Below are 20,746 nucleotides of genomic sequence, written 5' to 3' on the forward strand. Positions count from 1 at the left end.
TTCCGCTTTTTCTAATAAGCAGCAAATCTAGTCAACAATTTAAAGAGCAAAATGGTACAGCCACTATGGAAAACAGTTTGACAATTTCTTACAAAATTAACATATTCTTGCCACATGATCCAGCAATTGTGCTCCTTGGTATTTACCCAAATGAGATGAAAACATGTCCACACAAAAACCTACACACAGATGTTTACAGCAGCTTCATTCAAAGTGCCAAAACTTGGAAGCAACCAGGACACTTTTCTTCAGTAGGTAAATGGATAAATGAACTGTAGTAGATACAGACAATGTAATATTATTCAGCGCTAGAAAGAAATGATCTATCAAGCTATGAAAATACATGGAGGAAACTTAAATGTATATTGCCAAGTTACAGAAGACAGTCTGAAAAGGCTACATACTTTATGATTTCAACTGTATGACAATCTGAAAGGCAAAACTAGAGAGACGGTATAAAGATCAGTGGCTGCCAGGGCTGGAGGGGAGAGGGCTGAATAAGCAAAGCACTGGGAATTTTCAGGACAGTGAAACTGCTGTTTACTATAACAGTAGAATCATGTCATTGTAAATTTGTGCAAACCCACAAAATGTACATCACCAAGAGTGAATCCTAAAATAAACTACAGACTCTGGAGTTTGACACAATGATGTGTCAATGTAGGTCCATCAATGGTAACAAATGTACCCCTCTGACAGGAGATGTTTATCATGGGGGAGGCAATGCATGCAGGGGGGCAGAAGGTATATGGGAAACCTCTGTACCTTCTGCTCAATTTTGCTGTGAACCTAAAACTACTTTAAAAAGAAAGCCTATTAAATTTTCAAACGTATTTTAACATTACGAATGAAATCTTGCCCAACCGGCACGGCTCAGCGGTTGAGCATCAACCTCTGATCCAGGAGATCGAGGTTCGATTCCCAATCAGGGAGCATGCAGGAAGCAGTCAATCAATGACTCTCTCATCATTGATGTTTCTATCTCTTTCTCCCTCTCCCTTCCTCTCTCTGAAATCAGTAAAAATATATTTTTAAGAAAAGAATGAAACCTCAAAAAAATTATATATATATGTATATATGTATCAAAGTGGATCTACCTCCGTTGTCAAACACTAAAATTCACGATTCCTTAGTGAGTAATTCAGAACAAGATAGAGTGGACCATTTCATTTTCTGCCATGAAAATCAAACTGAGATTTGAAGTCTTTGAATCAGATAAATGCCATAGCTTTAAAAAGTTAAATAGTATTTTATTTTCACTGAGGAAGCTAGATCCACAAAATAATTTCACTAATTGCCATTTTCCCTGCCCACCAATCAAAAAACCAGAAAATATCTGGCCCCTCTTCAGTTATGATTTAATGTAACCACTTTCTAGCCTTAACAACTGCTGAATACAGCTGAGCAGAAAACTACTACATCAAAGTTACAGGGTCTCAAAATTACCATCAGTTTGCTTTCTCTTACTTATTTCTTAAGACCACTGTCATATAATGCAATAATTCTGACAGACTATTCTTTACTAGGAAAAGAGAATATAAAAAGGTAAAGTGTCTTGAGTTAAACTATAGCCAAAAATAAAAACAAAAAAAGCTCATCTTAGTCTAAGCCTCATCTTTAGCAAATGAGGGGAAACAACAAAATGTCAACTATATGTAGACCAAATTAAAGGCTTTCCAGCCCTAGTTCACAAATCCTTTGGTACTTCTAAGACTCAAAAGCAAAACCAATATTTGTACCAATATTTTAAAGCACCTACATCCAGAAGTTTAACACTGAGCAAAAGAGAGAATTAATGACAAATCAAGTATGGCCCTGGCAGGGTTGAAAAACTGCGAACTGTGTCAATCAGCATCTAGTCTTCCCGAAGAAGAAAAAAGGAATAAATAACTTGTCAAATAAGCTGCTTACCATTCCTTGAACTTTTTACCCTTGGCTGGCTGTTCTATTAACAAAAAAATGCTGCCTGAAGCAGGAAGTTACAAGGGTTTATTACTTGGGAAGGTGTACCAGATTCCTCAAACCTTCTAAGTCAAAGGCAATCAGTTTACAAATATAATCTACACAGGAAGATTTATTTCTAAATAAATGAATCATATTTGTCATTCACAGAAAAAATATAATAAAGCTTAAGGCTTTAAGATATTTTAAAAATAAATTAAAAATTACAATCAAGCTATTCAGAAGAAAAGTTCATTGGTTATCTGATAATTATCTGTAAGGTAACCACTGGTCACCAAGAATAAAAACAAACTTCCTTTCCCTCCTGAAAGAATACAAAGTTCCAGTGTTAGAATTTTAAAACAACTTCCTATATTAAAATTAATAAGGCTATAAACCTGTGTTCCAGTTTGCCAGGACACACCTAGTTTACGTCTGTTGACCTGGCATAATTAATAGGCCCCTTTCACTTTCAAAAGTGTCAATAAACTATACGGTCCCCCTAATTTTAGTACATCTTGTGTCTGGAAGATTCCTGTTAATATGCACAGTCCCTGGACACCTGCATTTACTAGTTTAGATAACTAGGGGGCAAAGAAGTATTCATGGGGACTGGGAGGAATTGCTCTAAGCTTGTTCATCCAAGGGGGAAGGGGAGAGCTGGGTGCCATTTTTGTTATCTAACCCTCCTAGGGCTTACTCTAGTACTGAAATTGTCTGTTAATCTGCTGGATTCCCCACCAAACCATAAATTTCCTAAGGGGAAGGACTACGTATCTTTTAGCTTTACATCCTCCATATCTAATCCTGTATTTGTCATATAGTAAGCACTCATTAAAGATTTTCCATGGATGAATGAAAAAATATTAAGGCTAGCACATAATTACAATAATGGTTTTTCTTCTTGTACTTCCATAACCTCATTCCGTATTTTTAACTTCTGTCACTGTTTAGAGGGAAATACTAAAAACATTAGAAAAACTCTACATTTTTCAAATTTTATTAGTGACCACTTTACTTTCTGTTATGGGAAACAGCAGAACTAATGCTTACAAGTAAAATATGGCATTTAAGTATGTAAGCAATTTCAAAGAGAGGGTATGTTTTTTAATTCAGATATACTGAAAAGTAAATTGTTTTTATCAACTTTTAAATATAACATTGATTCCAAGGATAGCAAAATAAGATAAGGAGAATAAGAAATAAACATGTTGACATTTAAAAAGCAAATCTTTTTTAAACTACAGTCATCAAGACTTCCCACTTACTCTGTTTTGGTTTTGTATTTTAAGTTAAATTAAGTAATACTTGCACACGACCAAGACAATCATACAAAAATAAAATAATAAGATAAAAAGTCTTTATTTCAAGTGAATTTTGGGAATAATCTATTGTACTTACACAGTTTCATATCATGAAAACTAAACACACCACACTTAATTTAAAAATGTAAGCACAACAGGTTTCCTCACATGATAGAGGCTAAAGAATTACCATTAAAGTCTTAAAGAAAGTTCTGATATTAAACTATAAAAATATACAACATTGATTTATTTTGTTTTGATAGGACTTTTTGTTTTTCAACTTTCCTCTTTAAGGTTCTATTCAAATGTAAGGCTGTATGTGAAAATGGGTTACTTTATACTGTGCGATAATAAGTGTTAGCTATGGGTAAGGAAGTTGCTAATAGCCATAACAGTTTCCTGACTAACTCACTTCCCTTCTATGTACAAACTTAGTTTGCAAGTCAGGTAAATTACCAAAGTAGGAATCTTAATTTTTTAAAGTTCTATTCCCCTACTATTTTTGAATTATTACATAATGTGATTAAAAGAATGATTCTTTGTGTGATCTGGTAAGTTTGTTCTGGGGCAACAGCCCACACCCTGAATCCCAACACCCATTTCCTAAATATTCATTTAGTCTCAAAAGGTATTTTAAATTAGTGTGAAAAGAACTGTAAATTCATGTTGTTGCAAAAGGTAAGATTTCCTTCTTTTTCACAGCCTCGTAGTAGTATTCCATTGTGTAAATGTACCACAGCTCTTTTATCCACTCATCTATTGCTGGGCACTTGAGCTGCCTCCAGAAAATAACTCTGCTATGAACATAGGGGTGCATATATTCTTTCAAATTGGTGTGGAGGTGGGCAAAGGGTAGGGAAATAGAGACATCTGTAGTTGTGCCAACAATAAAAATAAAGTAAAAAATAAATAAAGAAAAGAAAAACTGTGATGGAACAGAAAAATAAAGACAAATATAAAACTGAAAAGAAAAAAAGAACTGAAATCTAGCACCACTACTAAGGAAAAAAAAAGTTCAAAATACCTCCCCTTCTATGAAAGACAGTCTTTAGAAATTAACAACAAGAGATATAGTTTTGAAGGGATATGGTCCTCTGTCAATCAAATATTCTTCAATTCAAATGTGGGCAATTTCTTTTGGAAGAAAGTTTCTGTACATTGTAGTCTATTTCAACATATTGAACAAGAAGAAATATACAGTGAGATCTTTTCTGAATCCCCAATACAAAGGACAACTGGTTAGGACAGGGAAGCCTAGAATAATCTATCAACACATAACTCATAAAACTTCAGTGTCACATTTCCTTGGATTCAAAACACCATATAGAGAAACTCATTGCCATTTCCAAATAAAGACAGATGCAGGTTATATATCTTGAGAAAACAGACCCCAAAAGTAGTTTTTAACCCTATCAGAATCTAAGTGGCCATAATATTGGGTAAAAAGAATTAAGTAATGTGCATGGTACATTCAGTAGACAAACTACACTGATTACAAATTATAAACTTTAGAGATTATTAAACTGATGAGGAAAGTGGAAGAAGTTTCCAAAACTTTCACAGAGGTCATCACATTTTCCAAGATCTACAAATATTAAGTTAATGAATCTCCCAATTTTAAAAACATAATAATAAACATAACTAGAATTAGACAGACACAAGCAGCTGACTCTCTGAAAACCACTCTGTACTTTGCCAAAGAGAAGTAAATTAATCACTTGTGTTCCAAGTCCATAGAATACATAGATCTGTTATTCTAGTCTTCACTGAGGTCTCACATAAGAAATCTGCAGTTTCAGATACCTTAAGCAAAAACAAATCATTTTTTAAAAGATGTTTTTATAACAATGGAAGTTCCTTGAAGGAAGATCTTTGAAGGAAGTACACATGAGGGTACTCAAATATAGTTCTTTACAATTTTAATACCTTGCTGATAGGTGTATTTCCTCAAATATTAAGAGAACCTTATTTAGTTAGCAGGAAGCAGGAAGTAATAAACCAAAGAGACTACATACATACTATGTAGCATTTGACTAATACAATACCACAAAAAATTTTTATAGTACCCCTCTTATTACTGAGAGAAAGCAAAAATTCACTTTGTAGTCACCACCAATTCTTACACTTATTTGAAGGATCTTTGTATGAATTTTGGTTTTGAAGGTAGACCGCAGGTATAAGTCTTAGTACTATATTAAGTTCCCTGCCTTTCAGTCTGCTCAACTCCCAACAACATGCTGTATGCCAAAATAAAAGATTTAAACTACCCTGGCAGGTATGGTTCAGTGGTTGAGCATCGACCTATGATCCAGGAGATGGCAGTTCCATTCCCAGTCGTGAGGGGGGGGGGGGTGCAGGAGGCAGATGAATGACTCTCTCATGTTTTTCTCTCTCCTTCTCCCTTCCTCTCTAGGAAATTGATAAAGATATACTTTAAAAAAAGATTTAAATTTAAAAAGGCATCTTCAAATCAGAGGAGCAGACTTGGAGGAATATACAATATACTTGGAGGAATAAAACAGAACATCATAGGTGGGGGAGAGTACAAGAGGCCTACAACACATAAGGATGAACCTCATCAACCATAAACACAACAGTAAGCTCAGCCATTCAAAACATGAGAAAGAAAAACAGATATCTGAGAAGCTGGATTGGACTGTGAGGTAAAATGCAGATACAAATTAAAGGCAACCAGCTCCCCATCAGCTGTTCCTTGATCTGGGTGTTAGAGCTTAGTTGTCCTTCGTTCCCTTCTTTATATAGTACAAGACAGCCCAAGTGACTAAATGCTCTGAAATTCTTCTAATTCTACCAGTAATTTTCCTTTGTCCTTGGGAAAGTTATTCAACTTCTCTGGGTAAATAATAAAAACTAAATTTTCACAGGGAATCCTGGGTATTAACACACATACAACTACATTCTGACCTCAAAAACAGAATAAAACCCAGACTCTTTAGCATTGCATTCAAAGCCCTTTGTGATCTAACCTCAAGCACAACTGTCTATGATATTAAAAGCATTTCTTTGAGTTGCAATTATGATTGTCATTCTCTCTTCACAAACAACCCAACAGATTACAGATAGCAACAAGTAAGGGCAAAGAGTGAGTGCTTTGGCTGTCTATCACCCACTCAATTTAACAACTAAAGAGACAGAGTATATAAAGATATGAGACAGCTACATTTCACAATAACAGAACCAAAGATCAACTGCTATCCAAGTGTATAGGGATATGACTGAAATTGAAGAATTTTAAGGGATTATTCAGTCAAGAATAGTTAACTATTAACAGTCAATAATAGCTGAGAAAACAAAGAAATAGAAAATACACTGGATTTAGAATCCAAAGACTTGGGTTTAATTCTGGTTTACACTCACTAGTACAACACCCAGTTTCTTCTCTTATGAAACAGTGACAATACTAATACATTCATTCAGCAAGTATTTATTGAATAATACCTTATATGTGTCACTAGACATTTGGCTGGGGGAAAAACATAAATGTAGTCCCTGCCCTCAAGGAGCTTATATTTTCCCTATCTCACAAGGCTGTTGTGAAGATCAAATGTAAAAATACTGCAAATTGTAACACACTTCAAATAGCAAAGTGGTATAATGATTATTCTACCTTTTAACCACCATCTTTATTACAATAGCTTAGCAAGACTCAATAATAACATATAGATGCTCAGATATAATAGTCTACTACCTACTGAACTCATTTTCTTAAGAACTGGAATTCAGAAGCCTAAAAAAAATCACTATTTGTTATACAGTCTTAGCTCATTACTCTCAATATAACCATAAAGATAAAATGAACTGAGAATTTAGAGCTTATAACTTGCAGTGTCACTCCAGGTAGGGTTGGGTATGGGCTGCATTACCCACATCTGGCAAAGAAATAAGAAATAAAGATTTTGAGGCCCCGTGCAAGACCTACTGAATCATAACCATTAAAGGGTGAGCCTGAGACACTATACATTTGACAAGCACACAGCCAGTCATTCTTATGCTCACTAAAGCTTGAGAATCACTGCCATAAAAATTCCTTGATCAAAAACCATAATTTCAAACAATTTCCAAAAATGACCTGGAAAATTTGAGCCAAATAGAATTCAGCTACAACTAAGCAGCTCTTGAGAGCTACAGAGCTACTTAGCAGTCAATGTTACATGACTCACACTTAACTCGTAAAAGTACTTCTTGTCCCACAATCGTTTTCAAACTTTCATATAAAGGAAGAAAAAAATAAAAGAATGTCCATGAGATATTTGTAAAATTAACTCTCAATAGTCAAATACACGGTGACGGAAGGAGACTAGACTCTAGGTGGTGAGAACACAATGCAATATACAGGTGATGTATTATAAAATTATACACCTGAAACTTATATAATGTTATTAACCAATGTTACCCCAATAAATTTTTTTTTTAATTTCAATAAATAAATTTATTTGCGTATGTATAACTTTAATTTTTCTTATGGTTTAACTTTAACAAGGGAAAGTTGATGGGTATATTATCCTACAGCTATCAAGGAGGCAGGCATATACTCTCTGCCTAACATAAATATAGTATCGTAATTTTGAATGGTTGCAAGCCAACCTTAGGAGTCCATGCTTAATACAGATCACACTACCCAAATACCAAAGGGGCAAAACAAACTAGCCAACAGACAAACCTAATCCCTCAAAAATATAGACAGTACCTATCCATATCCACTGCACACCTAACCCTCCTAAAGGTATCGCTCAAGAGCCCTCGGAACTTACTTGAACCTCAAGAAAATTAACCTTAAGTTAAATGTTACTTCACATACTATATAATTAGTGGAAAGATATATTTATTTTGGTTCTATTTGTTGAAAGCATCCTTCACTCATTAGCCTCCAGGTATATTCACATCAAAGGGAAGATACTCAATATATGTTACACTGGGGAAAATTACAAGGTGGAAACAACATTGCTAGTCAAGAAAACATTCCATCTGCAGTAAAATTTAGAACCAGAGGGCTTGTTCTTACTCTAGTACCAGGCCCTGCAACATGACTCTTTCCTAAACCAGTCAGAATCAAGTCAGTCTTAAAGGGAAAAAGGACACACTGAACCAGAGTGAATTTAGTTTAACAACTATTCCAAGATTCAGTGAGGATGAGCCCTTGGTAAAGACTTTAAAATACAAAGAAACTGATGTTCTTCCTTTTGCCCAAGCCTGTTACCTTAAATCTCAGTTACTCTCTTTCACACCTCTAACAGTTGTCCATACAACTGCAGTATGTGAAAATTGGAATAAAATTATTGTACACAGGAAGAAACCATCTAAAATAAGGAAAAGTCTTGGTGCCCAGCTGGGTGTGCGTCAGCGGTTGAGCATTGACCTAGGATCCAGAAGACAGAGGTTCAATTCCCAGTCAGGGCACATGCCCGGGTTTCGGGCTCAATCCCCATTAAGGGGTGTGCAGGAGGCAGCCGATCAATGACAGCTTTCTCATGACCGATGTTTCTCTCTCTCTCTCTCTCTCTCTCTCTCTCTCTCTCTCTCTCCCTTCCTTTCTCTGAAATCAATAAAGATATATATTTAAAAAATAAAATAGGGAAAAGTCTTGGTTAAAAAGCAATTATCAAGGTCCATACATCCACCTATGACTTCATACAAATTATATCTACATAATAATAGTCTATGTATGCCTAATCTTGGCCCCACTTGGCACTTAATCAATTTAGAAAGCTTTCCTGAGACAAGAGATGTTAACTTAAGGAACTTGGGTGAGTCAGAGGAAAAAAACCTCTAAGGAATATTGCCTAAAGAATGCTTTAGGTGCCCAGCCAGGCGTGGCTCAGCATTTGAGTATGGACCTAGGATCCAGGAGATCCTGGTTCGATTCCCGGTCAGGGCACATGCCCGGGTTGTGGGCTCGATCCCCAGCTGCAGGCATACAGGAGGCAGCCGATCAACGACTCTCTCATCATTGATGTTTCAACTCTCTCTCCCTCTCCCTTCCTCTCCCTGAAATCAATAGATATATTTAAAAAAGAGAATGCTTTAGGAAGCTTAGCATCAACCTAATCAAGATAAAAACAAGCAGCAGACACAGCCCTCAAGAATCATGTCTGTCTGCTTGCTGATTCCCTCCTCACTTGAAAACCTAAGGAAAAGATGCAGATTTTAGAAAAAGGGAAGGAAAGAAAAAAATTGTACACAGCTGAACCCTAAAGGTGGGGGTTAGGGAAACTGACAGTCGAAAATCCATAAATAACTTTGACTCCCCAAAAACTTAAGTTTTCCCTCGGTATCCTTGGGGGATTGGTTCCAGGAACACCCTCCCCCAAGATATTAAAATCTGAGGATGCTCAAGTCCCCTATATAAAATGGCGTAGCTCAATGCTTGCAGTTGGTGCTCCACATCCATGGATCCCAACAGCAGAATGAAACAGTACAGGTAATTATTGCATACAAATGGACCCATGCAATTCAAACCCATGATATTTAGGGTCAATAGTAGTTGAGGTTTCAGAGAATTTAACAACTAGCTCAGTTCTGTGTTGCAACTATCACTGTTTCCACCATAGTAGCAGAGAAGCTTAAAAGAATTTGGAAATCAAAATATAGTTAGGAAGGAGAGAAACCAATGTCAGGAAGATGTCTGATCATCACAACTTTCCAGAGAAAGGTTCTCTAAGCAAAGAGTGTTCTTTTGCTCTGCCCAATAAAAGAGACAAAGTTCTCTACTCACCACCAAGAATGTGCCAAAATGCGATGTTTTTTCCTAGGAAGAGGAACAGACCTAGACTGGAACTTGGGTCTGAGGCAAGCTCTGTCCTAGGGATAACCTGAGGTTTCCTTTACAATATCTACTTTATATCTGGACTCTGCTGCAAAAACCACAATAAAGGCAAGAGGCCAGCAACTATGTTAGTTGGCATATATATATGTGTGTAAATGTATATATATGAAATCGTCAATCACATTAGCTGTAGTCTTCTACAAAATTATTTTAGTTTAGTTCCTTCCTTTAGCTCCAGTAAAGAGTAAATGATTTAGAACTTTAAGATTTTAAAATTTTAAATAAGTATTTTAGTTTTAAATTTGAAAACAAACAAACAGATGGATCCAAAGTTAACTTACAAAGGGAAATGAAAATGATAATTCCAAAAGCTTCTATTGGAAGGAAACATTGACCACAGGCTTTGAGTTATTTAGAAAGAAAAGAATTAAGTGCCGCAGCACAACACAAAAGTTCACTATTACATTCTGTATCTAAATGCCCTTAGTCCCAAAAGATTCAGAATATATTGCCAGGGAATACTAGAAAATAGTATGGAGGACATTAACAGACAAGAAAGCATCTATTCACAGGAAGGACAGAGGAAAGTTTTTATACCTATAGCTCCAATCACCTGTTTTGGTGAGTTACTCTTTCTTGAGGTGGAAGGTAAGAGGAAATAGAGTAAGTGGCTACCACAGAGTAAAAACATCAAAGGTAAGGGCAGGGGGCATAAGGTGAGCAAGAAAGGATGGGCTCCTCTATACGCCATACCTTCAGGATCCTATCCTCTTTGAAACCTTGAGCAAACCTACTGTTTTACCAGAGGAAAGCCTGAAGCTTGGGGAAATTATAATTAAAATAGCATCTATGAAAAAATGAGGTCAACTTCATGAGAGCAAATCCAAGCACTGAGGGAGAGGGCAGCAGAACGGTGTAAAAAAAGAATATACAAAATAGATTGAGCAAGGAGAGGGATACAGCCTGGAAGGCTGCTGGGGAGAATGGAGATAATGAGAGCATACGCCACCTACCAGTCAATCAGCAAGCACTATACAGATTTCAACACAACGTACAAAAGCCACACAAATGTAGCTCCTGGATGAGAGTAGCGGAGGAGGTCTGCACAGAAATCAAAGACGACGAGCATTAACGGATGCAGTGGGCAAGTAAGGATGGAGGAGTACAAAGGGGGAGGGGCTGCAGCAGCCGAAGGGGCCTAAACAGAGCTGGGAGGGAAAGCAACGGCGGGGCGAGGAAGATCAGGATAAAGTCCAGAGTGGGATCACAAGAGGGTAGAGTAGGAGAGCGAGTGGAAACAGCGTGGCCTGAAAAAGCGAGGAGGTCAAAGACCCAAAAAGGGGTTGTAACTGCAGACTAAAACAAAAGTATGAGTACGGTGCAGGAGTGAACACGGGGACAGAACAGGGGCGCTCTCAGAGGGTTGCTGTGATGGAGACACTAGATTCAGCATCACGGTGTAATACGGAGGCTGCTGGGAAGGGGAACTGGAGCGTCAAAGGTTGTGTCGAAGACCCCACCACCGCCAGAATAAACCCCAACCAACCACACACACGCACAAACAAACAAAACAAAAAAAAAGGCACGCAAGGGTCAGAAAAGAAGGTGTACTAGGAGGATGAACACAAAAAGGAAGGGAGGAAGGGGCACACGGCGGGACAACAAAAATCAGGGCATGCCTAAACCGTCAGGAGAGGGTGACTGAGCAAAGAAAACGGAGCGCAGCGTGGAGGGAGGAGGTTCCGGAGGAAAAGTAGGAGACACAGGTCCTCCCTCCTGGGCCAGAGGGCAGAGGGACGGTCCACTGGGGCTGAAGGGAGTGTGGAGAACAAACTACGATGCTCAGGGTGAGAACTCGGGGAGGACACACAGCGGCGGGGTCAGAGGAGACGCTGCCGGTGAGCAGCAAGAGAGGTTCATTAAGAGCAAAGCGGGAGCGGCGAGGAGCAGCCAGCAACATGCCCACGGGGAAGGCAAAGGGGTAGAGGAGCCAAAGGAATGGGGGCGGGGGTAACAGCGGTAAGGGCGCAGGGACACCAACCGAAGACTGAAGGGAGCGAGGTGGGAGTCGCAGAAAGCCAGGGTGTGGGAGGTGGAAGAGTCAACCCCAGGAGGTGCGAGGCCCGAGGGGGGCGGGGGTCCCGAGGGTCGGGTTAGGGCTGGGGGGAGGTGCGGCCTGAGGGTGACAGGGTAGAGGGGAGATGCACGGACAGGCGGAGGGGATGGGGCGGGGTGGGGCGGCCCGCAGCCCGGATACTCACACCTCCAGAATGCGGTCCCCCTTGCGCACCCCGGCGCGATCGGCCGCCCCCCCGGGCAGCACGGCGCTCACATGCTGCAGCGGCGCGTACAGCTCCCCGTTGATGCTCCGCAGCTGCCCGCCCTCGCTCACTTGGCCCCGCACGTTGAAGCCGTAGCCGGACTCGGACTTGACGATGCGCACGACCCGCGGGCCGCCGCCTCCGCCGCCGCCGTTCCCGGCGCAGTGGAGCCCAGAACCCCCGCCGCCGCCGCCGCCACCTCCGTTCCTGTGAGAGGCGGAGGGGTGAATCCCTTCCCCGTCCTCGTCCGCCATCTTGCGAGCAAGCGAGCCGTGTCCCCGCCCCCCTACGCCTCCACTCCCTCCCCGCGCGCGCCCGCCCCGCTCGGCAGCCGCGCGACCCCCGGTGCGCGCGCGCTCCGTGGACCGCGGGACCCCAGTGGGCCCAAGAGCTGCCGGCGGGGGGAAAGGGAAGGCAGGGGGCGGGGAGGAAAACGGGCGGTTGTGCGCTGTGGCGCCTCCTGGGAGATGTAGTTTATGGACCGTGGGGGCCTGGGGGGTGCTGGGCCCGCGGGAGCTGAGGCTGTGTGACGCAGCTCGGGAGCAACGCCTGCTGGGAGTTGTAGTTTTCCTTTTATTCTCTTAGGCGTTTGATCTGTTGGAGGGTTGAGAGTGTGGCGAGTCATGTGTAATCCCCTCCCCTTGAGTTTGGGCAAGACTTGAGACTTGCTTCTAGGCAATAGAATTTGGCAAAGGTGATGATGTGTCACTCACATGATTACAGTTACATGACATTACGTTACACTCCTTACCAGCAGACAGGAACAAGAGAGTTCTCCCGCTGGCCTTGAGGAAGAAAGCTGCCCTGTTGTGAAATGCCTGCTGAGAAGGCCCACGGCCAGGAGCTGCAGGAGCCTCCAGGAACTGAGATTTGCCCCCCAGCTGACAGCAAGAAAGTAGGACCTTCAGTCCTAGACCTGCAAGAAATTCTGCTAAAAACTGCATGAGCCTGGAGGAGGTTACTGGGCTCCACTAACGAACACAGCCCAGTCCACACCTTGATTGCAGGATTGTGAGACCCTGCAGATGGCCCAGCTAAACTGAGTCTAGACTCCTGACCCCACAGACACTGAGAGATAATCAATGTGTGTTGCTTTCCAATGGAATAGTTTTATTTTTCCAATCTGAACATAAGGCTCTTAAAAACAAGGAACTTGCCACATGTGACGTGGGCCCTCAGAGTGTATGAGAGGCACAAGAGAGGGAGCTCAACAAGAGTCAATAGAATGTTAGTGCGGGAAAGGACCATAAAGTGGCTAGTAAAACCTGCTGCATAGGGACATGGTGGGGATCAAATGAGTAACATGTGGAAAACACCTAACATAACACTTAGCACACAGATTTTATTAATAATGTTTATTAAATAAACATCATATCTAGCCCTATTCTCTCATTGCGCTGATAAAGAAATAGCTCCCTCCACACCACCCTGCAAGAAAAGAAATAGAACCCAGTGAGGTACAATGGCTTGTCCAAGGTCACTCAGCAGATCAGTTGCCAGAACTCAACCCTAAGAACAATTAAATGGCTTACCTGAGGCAGTAAGGCATGCCATTACCTGTGGATTCAGGGATTGAAGAAAACGAAAAGGGGCTCTTTTTAGGCTCTTGCCCTAATTCTGACTCCTCTTTCCTCTTCATGACCTTTCTGCACACTTCTTCCATGAAGACCACAGGAAAAATTACTCTTTTAGTAAACTGAGTAACTGATTTGCAAGAGTAGATAGTACCTAGAGACTAGAAGATTTATTAGTCAAGATCCTTTAGTTGCAAGTGACAGAAACTCAATGTAAACTAGCTTAAGCAAAAAAGAGAATTCGTTTGTACTTGCTTAGTGTGTAATTATAATCATGGTAGTTCTCTATCAGCATTCTGTAATTACAGAATTCCAAAGCCTTTTTTCTGGTCATCTTCATATCATGCCCTTGTCTGGATCCTTTATTATATGAATGAAGGATCACACCACCTCTCTGAGATTGGCTGGGTTTCCCATTGAGGGAGAGCTCCCTGGCTCTTACAGCTACACTGGCTGGCTTTTTTCTGTCATTCCCTTTCACCGTACCTGACTGTCATGTTTCAAAGGGCCATTCCCAACTGGCATGTTTCACCATCCTTCCAATTGTGACTCCGTAGGCAATTGTCCCTCTGTGAGATAGGTCTCTCTTCGTTTTCTCCATCCCCCCTCCTTTTCTCCTAAAAAACAAACTCAGTTTTCCAGGTGTCCTTTTCCTAGAAAATAACTCCCAGAGCCAACAGTTCAGAAATAACGCAGTAGGTTGGGAGATCTCATAACAAAGAGAGTAATAGGGTTTCCACGTCGTTACCATCATCCAGTGGAAAAAGGTGTGGGTCTTGGGTCCTCCGCATTGGTTCCTGTTTAGCTTTAATTCTTAAACGTGTGTTTCAGTATGCTTTTGGCTGCAAGTACAGAAAATTCAAAAGTGTTTTAAAGAATAAGGAAATTTATGGTCTCACATAAATAGCAAGACTAACAGTGGGTGTTCCGGAGTTGGTTAATTCATCAGCTCATTCATGTAATAAAGGATCAGGAATCCTTCCATCTCTCTCCTCTGCCATCTTCAGTGTATTGTTTGGATTGTTTGGCTAATTCCTCTCAGGGTGGCCAGGTGGCTGCTGAGCTCCAGGCATCACCTATACACGTAGCCACCACATTGAAAAGCAGGAAATAGCCAGCTGCTTCTTGTGTCTATTTGTAGGAGCAAAGAAACCCTCTTTGGAAGCCTTGCATCAGCCTTCTCTCATGCCTTCTAGGCCAAAAGTGTATTGTCTGCTGATCTGAACCAGTCATTGGCAAAGAAACTGAAATTACTATGGTTGATTCAAATTAATCGAGACAGACTCCTAGGGCTAAGGGTAGCCACTCCCCGGTGTGCATAGCCTGCCAGTGAATCAAGAACAAAACTGGGGCTCTGCCAAAAGAAAGACAATGGGAGGGAGGGACTATGGGGAGAATAAATTTGGATTAAGCAGCCAATTGTATCTGATGCACTTGTCTTCTTTTCAACTTGGTTTCTCCAACTATAGCCTAGAGATGGTGACACCTACTTCATCAAGAAATAAGATTTTGCAGAACACACTTATGAAAATAATTAAACAACAGTAAGGCAGTGCTACAACCTAGATGAACCTCAAAGGGACATCATGTTAAGTGAAATAAACCAGCCACAGAAAGACAAATATCGTGTGATTCTTTTTATGTGAGTTTCCTAAAGTAGTCAAATTCATACAGAAAGTAGAATGGCGGTTGCCAGAGCTGGGGAGAGGAGGAAATGGGTAGTTGTTGTTTAATGGGTACAGAGTTTCAGTTGGGGATGGTGAAAAAGTTCTGGAAATGGATGGTGGTGATGGTCACACAGCAATGTGAATGTACTTAATGCCACAGAACTGTACTTAAAATTGGTTTAACTGGTGTTATGTTATATACATTTTATCACCACAAATTTTTAAAAAATAAAACAGTGAAGCTATTTAACATACAAAGAAAAGGGACTGTACTAAAATTGAAAATGTACAATATAAATTCATGGTTCTGATGACTGTAATGCTGAACTTTTGTCTATTTTAATTAGTGGGTGGTAACCCTTTCCCAGTCTCTGCTATCATTTCTTTCCCATTAATGTACCATCTCCCCCTCTCTCCTTAAACCCATGATTGTTTTTGACTAAAGTGCAGAGCAAGACATTCCATCCCCAAGAATGCCTTGCAAGGAAACCCCCTGCGCAGAACAGAATCAACTGCCACCCCTACTGGCTTTCCCCTTGAAGGTTACCTGCCACTGTTTCCTTTGTTTCCTACCCCTCTTTCCATATAGCATAGCTGGCTCTCCCCACGTCCACACCAAGAGCCCTGGGGACAGGAGGCAGAGAGTAGACTCGGAGCTGGAGGGAAGCACAAGCACCAGCGGGTGTTGGCAGCTCTTGCAAAGTCTATTTACTGCCAACACATATGTACTAATATTTACTGATCCCTCAGATGTTTGCAAATGAGGCAAAGCTGTGAGGAGCTGTGCAGAGAAGTGGCACCTATGTATCCAACCACAGCACCCGCATGGCTGGGCCACCTAAAGCTGCCAAAGTAGCCCCCACCCCATGTCTGGTGCCCAGAGCTGAGTTCTATAACATATACTTGAAATCAGAGGCCTCTTCATATTTAGTCTACTCACTCCAGTCTTTTCCAAAAAATACCATAGACTATGAAGATCTTTTAACATGGAGCACCCACCACTCCCTTAAATTCATATCCCAGAGCTTAATCATACTATCAGAAAGTTTCTCCTTACGGAAGAGTAATTAAAATAGATTCTATGCAAATAGTGTCCAGCGAGAATGATGTGTGGCCTCCAATGCGCAAACACTGAACGTTAGCAACCAGGTATCCGCATTTGGCTCCTGGTACCAGGCAAGAGCCCCAGGGCTCCCTCCAGAAAGTATTTTCTTTTGTTCAGTGATCCTGGTCAACCACCTTGCAAAACACCTGCTGGTTACAGAAAAGGGAATCGGTTTCTGTTCAGCTGGCTGTGACTGAGTACCCACCACGTGCCAGGCACTGGACCAGGGCTGGGGACCCAGAGATAAATCATCAGCCCCTGCCCTTTAGGAAGTCTCAGGTCTGGGAGGAGAGGCAGACATGAAAACAAACAATTACTCTACAGTGGGATAAGTTTTGTATACCAGCTGCTCTGGGAACACGGATGATGGATGAGCAACTTTCTAGGGAGTCTCTGGGGAATCAGGGAAGACTTCACCAAACAGTGTCATTTGAGTGGGGTTTTGAAGGATGAGTAAAAGCCTGCTAGAAGGACAAGGCAGGGGAAAGAATTCCAGGCAGAGGGAACAGTGTATGCGAAGGCGGAGAGGTAAGGAAGGACATGGTGTGTTTTGGAAACAACTGGCAGTGTGGCAGAGGTCCAGAAATGAGGCTGGAGGAGTAAGGCAGTGAGCAGCTTAATCCTCACTGCCACCCCTTCATGGCCCTGGGGAGAGGCAAAACCAAACTGAAGCTCCAGCTCTCTTGCTGGTGAGTAACTAACACATCTTCCTATATAAAGATCATACCCTTAAGTCTTTGTTCTGTGGGTGTTCTAGGTCTTTCGCAAGTTTGTAATCTACAAATGAGAACTGTCTTCTCAAAGAATCAAGGTTTTTATATATGAAAAGGCCCTTGGACAGGTCATCTGGAATCTTTGGGCCATTGCATGATCTGAAATGTGATTATTGCTGATTAGAGCTCTGAGGAGCCTGATAGTTGATAGAGGAGGGAATGGGGTTCAGAGAGGTGAAGGGCCCACCCAACCTGGTCATGGTAGGATAAGCCAGGCCAGCACCCAGCCCTCCTTGCCACCCTCACTGAGTTTCCTCTCCTTCCTTTCATACCCTCAAGGGGCCCAGGCTGGTGCTCTTCATTCAGTAGACACATGATCATCTGGTTATTTCATCTTCTCCAGGAAAAAAAACACACAAAAAACAAAATTTAGTGTATGGCTTGGCTGAGCTTTCTGGAACCTTCCGGAACCAAGTCTCTCCTGAGTAAGGGCTTATTAAACATGAGCAAAATGAACTGAAACTTTTCAAGGAACTCTAGGAAATGCTGTTCTAACACAGAAGCCTGACAAATGAGCTTTTAAAATCATCTTTCAGCCTGCCTGTAGGCAACTTAAACTAGGACAGGGATATATTTTCAATTTTCATAAAATATTTACTTTCTTAGAATCCAATTTTGTTTTAGTCCTGGTCTTTTATTTTTCTGATACTAGACTTAATTTGCAGAACTGCTCTCTGGTCTCACCCCAGCCTGGCTAAAGAAGTGAGTTTGTGATTTACAAGAAAACTCCAAGGAGCTGGGGGAGGTGTGGGGGTTCTGAGGAGAGAGCCTTCAGGTCTTCTTTCCAGGCCACGGGGCCACCTGCCCCGGTGCTTGAGGACCTGCTGCCCTCTTGTGGCTGCAACCTGAGGTGCAGTAATTCCTCCACTTAGCAAATTTTTAAAATCCTTTTGGTTTCGGGTTCACAGGCTGACTAAACATGCTCTGGTCATGGGCAATCCAGTCCCAGAGCCCTTGTTCTCAGTGCTGTGACCTATAACCTCAAAGGTGGGGCTGGCGATGGGCAACACGAAGCCATGTGTAAGGATCATATGTAAGCACGTCTAGCACTCAGCAGACCCTGAAAATGTGAATTATTGTTATCCAAGGCCTGTGTGCTCTCACAAAGCAGCTTTCCTTGGGAAGCAGAAGATGGAGGGGTTGCTGACTGGTGGAGAGGAGCCCACCACTTAACTAGAAACTCTTGGCTCACCTGGCTTAGGGAGTCTGCCACTCTTTAGCATCATTGTGTCTTTCTAAATTTCAAACGGCAACTTCCTTTTCCTCTCCCTTCCCTGTTTTCTAAGGAGAGAGAGAGGGGTACATTCCAGGCTACTTTTCTGATCCTTGGGCTCCTCTTAGGGGAAAAAATAGCCAAAAGCCCAGCCGGTGTGGCTCAGTGGTTGAACGTCAACCCATGTACCAAGAGGTCTCCAGTTTGGTCCCCAGTGGGGGGAGGGCAGGAGGCAGCCAACAGATGTTTTTCTTTCATAGATGTTTCTATCTCTCTCTCCCTCTCCTTTCCTCTTTCTCTAAAAAAAAAAAAAATCAATTAAAACTATTGCCAAAGCCCAGCTGGCATGGCTCAGCACCGACGTCTGATCCAGGAGATCGAGGTTCAGTTCCAGTCAGGGCACATGCCTGGGGTTCGGGCTCGATTCCCAGCAGGGGGCATGCAGGGGGCAGCCGATCAATGACTCTCATCGTTGATATTTCTAGCTCTCTCTCTCTCCCTTTCTCTGAAATCAATAAAAATACGTTTTTTAAAAATTGCCAAAAAACAGGGGCAATGCTAATAGTTGGCATTTGACTCTTACATAGGGAGGATATTTGTACTCAGGCTCTGCCCCTTCCTCTTTTTCTGGAACAAACTGAGGAGATGAAAACAATTCAAAAAAAAGAAACAGAGATAAGCACCCTCTCCAGCAGAGGAGAATACGGGTTTCTTCTAAATCACTGAGGACTTACTAAGCATCTACTTTGTGGCAGTACTAAGGCCAGGCACTCTGGGGATTAGCGATATCCCTGACCTTTCAAAGCTTGCAATCTAGTTAGGGAAACAAACATATGCAAAGCCTGGGTGATAATGTTATAATGATTACATCCTAAAACAGGGTGAAACAGATTATTTGTGTTAATTGAGTCCGAAAAGGAAACACACCACAGGCTTGAGAATTCTGGGAAGGTTTCCTGCAAGAGGAATTCAGGCTGAATCTTGAAGCATGAGTAACTTCCTTTGATGTTATCTTTGAGTCTTTCTTTCTGTCTCCTACATCCAATTGGTCAGTCACAAAGGCCTACCAGTTCTTTTCAAATGACTCACACCAGTCCCTTACTTTCCAGTCCAGCGGCCATTATCCCAGCTCAGTCCCTCATTACTTCTTACCTAGAGGTGTCCTAACAGTCTATTAACTTGTCTCTTTGCCCCCGGCCTTTACCTTTTCAATCCACACTGTCTTTCGGATTAGCCTTCTTAGTTTATCATGTCACTCCGATGATTCCTTCATTCCAACTTCCCTTTAACTCAAATTCCTTGAGCACCTACTGTGTGCCAGGCATCCCTCTTCAGTCTTCCATACACTAGGGATACACCACTCTTCTGTGTACTAGGGGTTCGGTGTGGAACAAGACAGGCAAGGAAGATCCCCGCCCCCCTGGAACTTACATACTAGTTACAAAAAATTCCGACAGTGACCCATTGCTTTCAAGATTAGAGTCCAGACTCCCCTGGCAAGGCCCACCCTATTTGTCCCCCAGCCCCCCTAACCCCCCACCACTTTCCAGCAGGATTCTTCAGCTGGGCTCACTGTCCTGCACACACACTGCATTGATCTGCAATCCTTGCGCCTTCCTGCCCAAATCCTTCAGGGCCTCGCTGGAGCCCCGCAGCCTCCCTCCTCCCTCGGGCCTCCTCCGAGGCCACTCTCTGCCTCTCTCACATCAGAGTGTCACAAGTTACATCATCACCTAGTCCACTTGGCGGTGCCTTTCCTCCCCCCACTGACTAGACTGCAAGCTGCTGGAAGGTTCTGACGCTGTTCTATATTTTTCCACCCTGACCTCCTCTAGCACCTGGCACAATATTGTGCAAATAATAGTTTTTCCCCCTTCCTCCCGTCTCCTTTGTTCCCTCCTAACAATAACAACTAACCCTGTGAAGCACTTTACAAAGTGTTTTCATACGGATTGTCTTCTCTAAGCTGCACGGTACCCTCGGATCAAATATCAATAAATATTTAATGGATGTATAGGTCAAAAGAGGAAGGCATTCCAGGCGAGGGAAATACCGCCAGCAAAC

General features: G+C 41.9%; 1 protein-coding gene across 5 annotated transcripts in view; it reads right to left on the reverse strand.

Annotated features, from left to right (window-relative positions):
- SNX27 (sorting nexin 27) overlaps positions 1-12,613 on the reverse strand; it is a gene marked incomplete at its 5' end in the record, with an annotated part of 48,325 nt that extends 35,712 nt beyond the window's left edge. For 2 of the 5 annotated variants that reach the window (XM_081122229.1, XM_081122233.1), the window contains one exon: positions 12,291-12,607. In XM_081122229.1, the coding sequence (XP_080978355.1) occupies positions 12,291-12,604 (314 nt within the window). Of the gene's footprint in view, positions 1-12,290 lie in introns of all 5 variants that reach the window. The other 3 variants (XM_081122230.1, XM_081122231.1, XM_081122232.1) reach the window with 2 other exon arrangements.
- Between the last annotated feature and the right edge of the window lie 8,133 nt (positions 12,614-20,746).

This window comes from Miniopterus schreibersii (genome assembly GCF_964146895.1).
Source record: "Miniopterus schreibersii genome assembly, chromosome: 19".
Classification (NCBI taxonomy): domain Eukaryota; kingdom Metazoa; phylum Chordata; class Mammalia; order Chiroptera; family Miniopteridae; genus Miniopterus; species Miniopterus schreibersii.